At 36.0% G+C, this 10205-nt stretch overlaps 1 protein-coding gene across 1 annotated transcript; it reads left to right on the forward strand.

The window, feature by feature from the left end:
- The first annotated feature begins 8713 nt into the window (after positions 1-8713).
- Positions 8714-9874, forward strand: LOC145983835 (facilitated trehalose transporter Tret1-like). The gene has a single exon (XM_083116881.1). It carries the CDS (start codon positions 8714-8716, stop codon positions 9872-9874), a length of 1161 nt encoding a protein of 386 aa, XP_082973007.1.
- Positions 9875-10205: the final 331 nt, after the last annotated feature.

A 10205-nucleotide genomic window follows, 5' to 3' on the forward strand; every position in this document is an offset into this window, starting at 1 on the left:
GAAACTGCATTATTTTTTCTTTATATATACGTGTATATGCAAGATGTTGAAACCACATATGCCTACTAATACCAATCTACTAGTTGTATTTAATTGTAATTGAAATTCTAAGGCTATAACGTATCTACTTGTTCTCTTCTGGATTATGCGTGGTCTGGCCAAGTTTCGTAACATTTTGAACGTTTTTGAACTGAACGTAATGTAGTTTTCACCTAAACGTTATACCAGAGTTATAAAGCTTCGGCTACCAATCGATTATGAAATGTGTATTTCAATTTGGTTATTTTTCATGTGACGTCGATGTTACATCCAGTATTCGAACGCAGGACTCCTGGCACAAAGTTTCTACATTCTCGGACTTAGAAATGCATTTATACTTTATACTTTCCTGCGGGTCCTAATCAAGTAGTTAGTACTGTGCTATGCTAAGCCTTATGAAACTGTTGTATACTAACCGAGGCGGCATTTTATAGTTCCTTGTAAAAAAAATAGAAATAAAAACATTTCCTCTTCAGTTTCTTCAACTTTTTTTTCTACTACAAGTTCGCAAGTATTGGAATGATAATCATCAACTGTGTTATCGAAGTGCTGGGTTTCCATGATTATCAGTTTATATTTCATTCGTCGACCTTCACGTTCAAAGACTCAATTTATACACAACCTCATTGTAGATAAGAATACATGCTTTGTTTTCTATTCTGCTCTCTTCATATAATCATTTTCAGCACAGTGTAAATTCCTAACTTCAAATAGATTTATTAATAATAGATGTGATTACTTCGTTACCAAGTGTTCTATGTGTTCAACGTTCAAAGTTCAATAGCAAAAACACACCCCTCCCTCCATAATCAGTATTAAACTTCCAAAAGTCCTCTATATTCTATTAAAATCTGAAGATAGTGTTTTTCCATAAAAGGGAGAAAATTTAATTTGCATGTAATATAACAGACGGTTTGCCATTGTAAATAGAACGGACTGTATCTTGTGTTACACGAACCATTCTTTCTGGAACGTGAGTTTGTACTGGATAACTATTTTAAAAAAACTTTCGAGTGAATTCAACACCACCTCACCCATTTGACCCTATATTCCATGTCGTCTTCCAAGGGAACATTCTGGCATAGAGAACTTTAACTTGTATTGGTTTTATTTGATAAATGAATATTTTCATCAGTGATTTACTGAACCCTCCAAACAACCTCATTATTTTTACTATCCGTCCATTGATTTATCCGCACACATCCTAACTATTCCTCAAATTTTTGACGACATTATCTGTGGCTATTTTGACTTCATGTTTACCTTTCTACCCTTCTAGAAGCATTATAAAACACCTTGAATGGAAATTATGAATTAACCCATACGCCTTCCTATCCAGGTTTTGCAATAATTTCCAATATTTTTTATGTGAATTTGACAGCAATATATTGCAATTCATATCTGAGACACGGCTAAAATCTCATAAAAATTATCGACAGTCGTATTACAACAGGAGCCTTGTAATATTAGCATATATACCGGGTGGTCCAAAAGTCCCGGAACGGTCACATATCGTGAGGAATACACATCGAATCGGAAAACAAAAAAACCGTATTTAATAAGTGAAAGAAAGCTATTCAATGATATCACACTTGATTCCCCACCCCCCGCCCCTTGGGGTGGTCTACCATATACTCTATTGAAAGGTTTTGACGTGCAGATTCCGAATCTGCAATCGCTTTCACTCTAGCTCAAATAGGGGCAGAGCGTCCCTTTGAAAATTTTTTGGGTTTTATGAAATGTTCCCCTTTTTTAAAAAAAAATTAAAATTGGTTAAATAACTCTGATGATACAAATTTAAGCAATTATAATAGAATAAAGCGAGAAGTGAACCGCACGTTTAGAAGTAAAAAAAGAGATTACTTGAAAAGCAAAATTAACGAAATTGAAACAAACAGCAAAAACAAAAATATCAGAGATTTATATAAATGTGTAAATGAATTTAGAAAGGGGTGGCAACCTAAATTAAACTTGATAAAAGATAATGACGGTGATTTTCTAGCTGACCCAAGTGATATTCTAAATAGTTTGGTTTGAGTTGTTGTGTTAAGTCCACTTTATGCACAGTAAGGCTAATCGGGACTGGACCTACAGTTTAAAGTGGGATCCGAACCACTTGTGCCTCCACCGGGTATCGAACCCGGGACCCCTTGATTACAAGGCAATGACGCTACCACTGCGCCATGGGGGAGGTCCGATATTCTAAATAGGTGGAAGAACTACTTTAATGACCTTTTAAATGTCCATGTAGGAGATAAATCAGAAGTAAATGAAGTACACACAGCAGAACCTTTAGTTCCATAACCTAACTTGACTGAAGTTAAAGATGCTATTAAAAGGCTAAAGAATAACAAAGCACCTGGCATTGCTTTAATAACAGCTGAGTTAATTAAATATGGTAGGAATTCGTTAATATGTCAAATTCATAAATTAATTGGTTTAATATGGAAAAAAGAAGAAATCCCTCAACAGTGGAAAGAATCCATAATTGTTCCTGTGTTTAAGAAAGGTGATAAAATGAACTGCAATAATTACTGTGGAATTTCTCTACTCTCAACAACATATAAAATATTATCTAACATTCTTTTAACAAGACTAACCCCATATGCTAATGAAATTATAGGTGATTATCAATGTGGATTTAAACGTTACAGATCAAATTTTTCACATTAGACAGACACTTGAAAAAAAGTGGGAATATAATCAAAATGTCCATCAGCTATACATTGATTTCAAAAAAGCATATACGAAGCTTGTTAGTATAATAAAAGTATGCACCAGTGAAACAGAAAGTATAATTTGTTTGGGTATTAATGTGTGTGAGAAATTTACAATTCATGATGGGTTAAAACAGGGGTTTCCAACTGGCGGCCCGCGAAGCCTGTTTGCAAAATACATTAATTTCATGTAATTTTATTAAAATACGTTCTATTTTTGCTGTTAAATGAACGGAAACTCTGTGAAGAAAGACAATATCACAGGTAGAATTGATTTTGCAGTCAAAAATGATAATCAGAAGAATCTAAAGTGACGTAACGTTCTCTTCACAGCATGCATTCAACCCCTTCGATATGCGGAATGAACGTGCCCGCTTCCCACGTCTTCGCTATGCAGAATTGCAGGGAATCGTAATAAACTGAAGATTTTCAACGTTACTTTGGAGAGGAATAACCTGGTCCATTTTCCAAGCTGTTGGCGGCTAGCAGAAGATGAAGAAACACTGGACTTTTCTGAATTCAGTGCAAATATTAAAGAAATAATGGACGAGTTTGACTCCAGATTTAAAGATTTTTGAAGAACTTAAAAGCAGCATCCAGCTATTTAGCAATCCTCTTGGCGTTAATATCGAAGAACAAGAAGCTTTTCTCTCCTACTTGAATTGTGTGATTTGCAAGGCGATTTCCTTCAAATTAGGCAAGAAAAGGGGACCGAGGTTTTCGAATACCTTTCAAAGGAACGCTTTCCAAACCTTCGTAGTTTTGGGCAAATAATGACATCAATGCTTGGCACTATATACACGTGTGAAAGTGTTTTTTTTTTTCAATGAAGTTCATCAACAACCGCTACAGAAGCCGACTGGCAGATTCTTCACTGCTTCACCTTCTGAGACTTTCAAATACAGAAATTGAAGTGGACATTCCAACTTTAATGAAAGGAGCATATCGGCCTCAATTTTCTGTTGAGTACTTACAATCTTTGTAATTTTTAATTCCCCCCTCCAAAAAAAAAATGCGGCCCGCCAATCAACTGCTGGATATAATTTTGGCAGTCGGACCTTTTGAAGTTGGAAACCACTGGGTTAAAACAAGGAGATGCAATATTTATTTATTTATTTATTTATCGAACTCAACAGGTACATACCTAATTACAGAGCCCATGTGAAGGATACATAGTGAATACAATTACATATATATTTCTGTAATATATATATATATGTATATATATATATATACACACACACACACACACCTACATAAAATACATTAAAATTATTTCCTATATATATATATATATATATATATACACACACACACACTTGATCACATATTATTTCATTAGGAAATTATGTGTTTAAGCTTAGGTTATTGTGTTAATAGTGGCTTTACTGAGGTCCCTTAGGTTCATAGAAAAGATGTCAATGGTGTTATTCTTGATTAGCAATTTATTGTAACTGGTGCACATTCTCCACAATGGAGATTTCTTTTTAATTTCCGATCTAGCCTTCTTTATAAGAAAAACTTCGTTCTTGAGTCTAGTTTTCGACGACGGGATTCGAACATTTATCTGGCAGAGTAGATGTTCAGCATCTACCTCGTTATTTAACAACTTCCACAAGAATACTATTTCCTGTAACGTTCTTCTATGGCACAGCTTTGTAAACCGACTTTCATATATTAGGTTGTCGTAGTGTTCAAATGTGGGGTAAACTTTCTGAAATTTGTATTTTAAAAATCTTAGAAATCGTGATTGGACTCTTTCAATTGCTTCACTGTACTTTGCTGTGTCTGTATTCCATATAACAGATGCATATTCGAGTTTTGGTCTTACATACGAATAATACAAAACTTTTAGTGTCTCTATATTCTTGAAATCCCTCCCCATTCTAAGAATGAACCCAAGGCTCTTGAACGCTTCACTAATTATTTGTTCTACGTGTTTATTAAAAGTAAGATTTGAATCAAAAATAACCCCTAAATCCTTGACTAAAAAATTTCTTGCTAGAGTATGCTTGTATATTTGATACTGAAATTCAACTGGGTTTTTCTTTCGAGTATATGATACAAAATGGCATTTATTGATATTTAGTGTTAAATCATTGTTTATTGTCCACGTTTCTAAATTTGTAATATCATTTTGAAGTTGAACACTATCATCTTGTTTGCTTATTTTCCTGTAGAATTTCAGGTCATCTGCGAAAAGCAATTTGTGTGAATTTTCAAATGAATCAGGCAAATCGTTAATAAGTAACGTGAAAAGAAGTGGCCCAAGGTTAGACCCCTGGGGTACTCCAGAGGTGACTCTTATCTTTGAAGATGTGTGGCCTTTATACGTCACGTACTGCTTACGGTTCTGCAAATAGGAAGCGAACAATTGGCGCAGTGGTTCAGAAATTTTGAAGCATGCTAATTTACTTAATAAGATATCGTGGTTAACCAAGTCGAATGCTTTGCAGAAGTCTGTATATATTGCGTCAACTTGACCTCCTTCGTCCAAGGTTGAACTTATAAAATTGGTAATATCGGAGAGATTGGTCAACACTGATCTACGTGGTACAAAGCCATGCTGAAACGATGATATTACAGGTTTTACGTGAGTAAATATGTAACAGTGCATGATTTTTTCGAATATTTTTGCTGGGGCTGATAGTATACTTATTGGTCGGTAGTCTTGTACGTCATTAGTGTTATTGGTTTTGGGAAGTGGACAAATTGCCGTGGCTTTCCATTTTTCAGGGAATTTGTGCTTTGCAAGAATTAAATTGAAAATTAGATACAATGGGTATTTCAACACATCACTGCAACCTTTAACTACATAGGGAGGTATCTTGTCCGGTCCGGCTGATTTCTTAGGTTTTAAATTTTTAATGGCTTTTTCTATGTCTTCAATTGCTATCTCTGTAATATTAAGATTATCCAAAGTTTCATATTGTTTATGGTTAGGCAATACTTTCATGTCGTATCTAGGGGGATCTTTTTTATACACCGACTGAAAATGCTGTGCAAAAGCTTCGACTACTGAACGTTGGTCTGACAACACTTTATCCTTGAACAGTACAGGATCTTTGTTGCTTTTCTTACGTTTATTTGCAACAAACGACCAAAACTGGGTGCTATCTTTTGCAATATTTATTTCCGAATTGGCAACATAACTATTGTATGCATCAATAATTTCCTTACTAACTATTGTTCGAAATTCACTAAATTTATTGTAGTGGTATCGAAAGTCTCCCGCCTGTTTTTTCCACTTCTTGTGGTGGTAATGTTTCCTACTTATACTTTTAATAATGCTGCTCGTAAACCAACACGGGTACTGTCTTTTGCGGCTTTTCTTTAAGGGGACACATTCATCGAATATTTTATATATAATTTCATAAAACACGTCTGTAGCCTGATCAACGTCATTATTTGTTTTCAATACATCCCAGTTCGTGTTAAGCAGTTTGTGATAGATAGATGGAAAGTCGGCCTTACTGAAATTGTACTGTAGATTACGACAAGTTTTATAGCGGGTTTCTTTGACGTGATTAATATCTACTAGCAGCGAGGGATGGTGTGTGTCTTCAGGAACTAGTGGCTGTGTGCTCCGTGTCACTGTTATTCCCTGTCCATTTGTCAAAATCAAATCGAGTGTCTTTCCGTTATTATTCTTTACGTCATTTAGGCTTATTATGTCAGAGAAGTTTATGAAATTGTGCAATTCTAAATAATGTCCAGTCGAAGTCGTTAAGTCATAATTGGAATCAGTTATGTCAGGGAGATTAAAGTCGCCGGCCAAGAGGAGTTTAACTTTACCAGGTTGACAGTGCATTTCTATGAACCTAAAGAATTCGCAGTAAGCATTGCAGTTGCTACCTGGTACTATGTACACTACACAAATATACAACATCCCAATGCCTTGAATTAACACTTTAACGAGGATGCAGTCTATGTTTGGATCCAAACGCGGAGAGTCGACTAACACACTCTTAAATTTACATTTTATCGCTACAGCTACCCCTCCCCCTTTTTCTTTTCCTGTTGTTATTGCGTTTCGATCGGACCTATAAACCACATAACGATCATCAAAAAGTTCACTGTCCATGTGCGATTCGGTTAACCAGCTTTCTGTTATCAATATTGCACTATAGTTGTTCGAAAGCAAGCTCTTGTAAAATTCATTTGTTTTAGTTCTAAGTCCGCGAACGTTCTGGTAGCAGATTTGATATACCGATAAATCATAACCGGTTGCTGTGCATTTGGAACTGTTTGTACTTATTGTACTTTACTGATGTCTTGCTTGGTGAATCCGTCAGTCCTTTGTCAGCGAGGTTGCTGACCCCTGAGTTGGTAAGAGGAGGGTCTCGGTGTATTGGGCCTAGGGGTAGTTCTCCATTGCTCTTTAATTTTGCCTTAGAATATGCTGTTAGGAAGGTAAAAGAAACTAACGAAGGACTAAAATTAAATGGTGTGACTCAGTTGTTAGCATATGCAGATGTTGTAGACTTATTAGGGGATGATATAAATACAATTAAGAATAATGCTAAAAAAAATTTCAAAACTGCTAAAGAGAGAGGTTTGGAAGTTAACAAAGAGAAAACTAAATATATGCTTACAGGCCGAAACCAAGTGTTAGGTAATAATCAAAATCTAATTATTGATAACTCGTTTGAACCAGTTTCCAAATTCAAATACTTAGGAGTAATATTAACAAGTGAAAATTATATTAAAGAGGAAATAAAAAGTAGGCTTAATTCAGGAAATGAATGTTACTTCTCTCTTCATAAACTTTTGTCTTCTCGTTTAATATCTAAGAAACTAAATGTTAAAATATACAAACCAGTAATTTTGCCTGTAGTATTATATGGGTGTGAAACTTGGTCCCTTACATAAGAACATAAATTGAGAGTATTTGAAAATATGATCCTTAGGAAAATATTTGGACCTGAAAGGGATGAGAAGACAGGTGAGTTGTGAAGGTTACATAATTTAGAGCTACATAATTTGTATTCATGTCCAGATATTATTAGAATAATTAAATCAAAAAGACTTAGGTGGGCAGGCCATGTGGCACGAATGGGAGAGGAAAGAGGAGTTTACAGGATTCTTGTTGGGAAACCTGATGGTAAGAGGCCTGTAGGAAGGCCAAGACGAAGATGGAGAGACAACGTTGAGATAGACCTAAAGGAAATCGGTAGGGATGTAAAAGAGTATATAGATCTTGCTCAAGATAGAGACAGATGGAAGGCCTGTGTTGCTGCAGTTATGAACCTTCGGGTTTAAGAAGGCTAGAGAGTTAGTTACTTAGTTTTAAATTTAAAATCGCCATATCTCCGTTCCGAATTGAGCTAGGAGGATGGTTAGGCTCGTTGGACACGGAATGAAGTCCTCTTTCCGATTCTACAAAACAAAATGTTGGTTTCCGTTTAAAATTTCACAGTTGCCCCCCGCTCCATCCCCAGGTATCGGGGGCGGGGAATCAAGTGTGATATCATTGAATAGCTTTCTTTCACTTATTAAACACGCATTTTTTCGTTTTCCGATTCGATGTGTATTTCTCACGAGATGTGACCGTTCCGGGACTTTTGGACCACCCGGTATATATTATCTCATATTTCTAAAATTGTTTTTCCTTTCATGTCTTACACAAAAGTAAATTCCTTAGATGAGAACAGACTTACACTTATATTTTGAAAAGCTGACAAGTTTCCAGATGAACATATGTTATTATGGCATAAAAAAATTCAGCACTTTTCAATAATTTGAATTTTAATAGTCTCTCTTTAGAATCGAAGAAAAATGGCCAATTGTATGATAATTTGCAATGAAAATTTAGTTACATTAATATAATAGATTTTAAATAATTTTAATAGATATATTTATAATTTCTTTCAGGGAGTATCAATCTGATCTGCGTTCCAATTGGTGGAGTTCTAAGTGGCCCAATCTTGAACTTCGTTGGCAGACGTCAGATGATGATGGTCGACAACATCCCATTCATTGCTACCTGGATTCTGTACTACTTTTCCAACTCGAGTGTCATGCTGTATGCAGCGCTAACCCTGTCAGGGTTGGGTGGCGGCTTTTTGGAGGCACCGATTCTAACATACGTGGCAGAGATAACTGAGCCACATCTTAGAGGAATATTGTCCGCACTTGCTATATTGTCGATGATCTTGGGTATATTCATTGAGTTCCTACTTGGAACTTTCCTAGACTGGAGAACGGCAGCTATTGTGAGTTTGGTTATTCCTATAACAGCGATGATATCAATTTATTTTATCCCTGAAAGTCCCCCGTGGTTGTTGTCCAGGGGCAGAGATGAAGACGCTCTGAGAGCTCTATGTTGGCTACGAGGATGGGTTGAACCTCCAGAAGTTCAAAAGGAGTTTAATCAGCTTTATGATTCGATTAATGATCCTAACAAAAGCTCTCCAGAGACATGGAAGGAAAAGGCCAAAGAATTTCTTAAGCCCACAGTGTACAAACCATTCGTCCTGGCAACTTTCTGTTTCTTCATCCAACACTTTGCTGGACTTACCATAGTGCAAACATACTCTGTTGAAATTTTCGAAGAATTAGGAACAGACCTGGATAAATTCATGGCCACCATGTTACTAGGATTATTCGAATTGATAGGTTGCATTGTATGCGTATGTGTTGTGCACTGGACAGGAAAGAGGCCACTTTTTCTGGCATCCACCGCCGGAAGTGCGTTATGTATGACAGCCGTTGGGACTTACGCTTATCTTCACTTCAATAAGGGAGTCCAGGAAAACTGGATACCTTCTACGTTTATCATTCTATTTGCCTTCATATCACACTCGGGTTTGCGCATTTTGCACTGGATTTTCATAGGTGAGATGTTCCCCCTGAATGTCCGCGCTTACATGAGCGGAATTACGGTATCAATTGGGTACATTTTTGGATTTATTGCTAACAAAACCTATGGTTACATTGTTGACGGCTCTGGCCTTTATGGTATGTTCTGGGTTTCGGCAGGCGTAGGCATTTTTGGAACTGTAGTTTTGTATATTTTTATGCCTGAAACAGAAGGTAAGAGCATGCTAGAGATTTCCACATACTTTGAAGATAAAAAGATTGCGAAATCATCTGAACCTATGATCAGTACTCTCTAGAAGAACTGATTTGGCTGTCGTTTCATACGTCTCCACTCCGCTGGATTAAATGGTTAAATAAAGAATTACTATTAGTTTTAAATTTATCTTTATGGCCACGAGTGTGTACAAAGAACGTGCCGAGGTTTTGAACACAGTGAATGCATAAACGAGTAGGAAACATTCACATGTTCAAAATTATATCCAGCACAACTGAGTATCCGTCCAAAAAATAAAACAGTAATCGTTACAAAATCAATCTTAATATTTATTTAACTTAGTTTTACATATATAATATTTATTATGGTTGGTAGCTAGTTTCCATAGTTATCTCCTTTCAATTTTTAGTACA

This window comes from Lepisma saccharinum, chromosome 2, assembly GCF_977018435.1.
Source record: "Lepisma saccharinum chromosome 2, izLepSacc3.1, whole genome shotgun sequence".
Lineage (NCBI taxonomy): Eukaryota > Metazoa > Arthropoda > Insecta > Zygentoma > Lepismatidae > Lepisma > Lepisma saccharinum.

Bases quoted from the DNA above. Each gene is read 5' to 3' on its own strand.
- LOC145983835 (XM_083116881.1), top strand. From the start codon at position 8,714: ATGGTCGACAACATCCCATTCATTGCTACCTGGATTCTGTACTACTTT.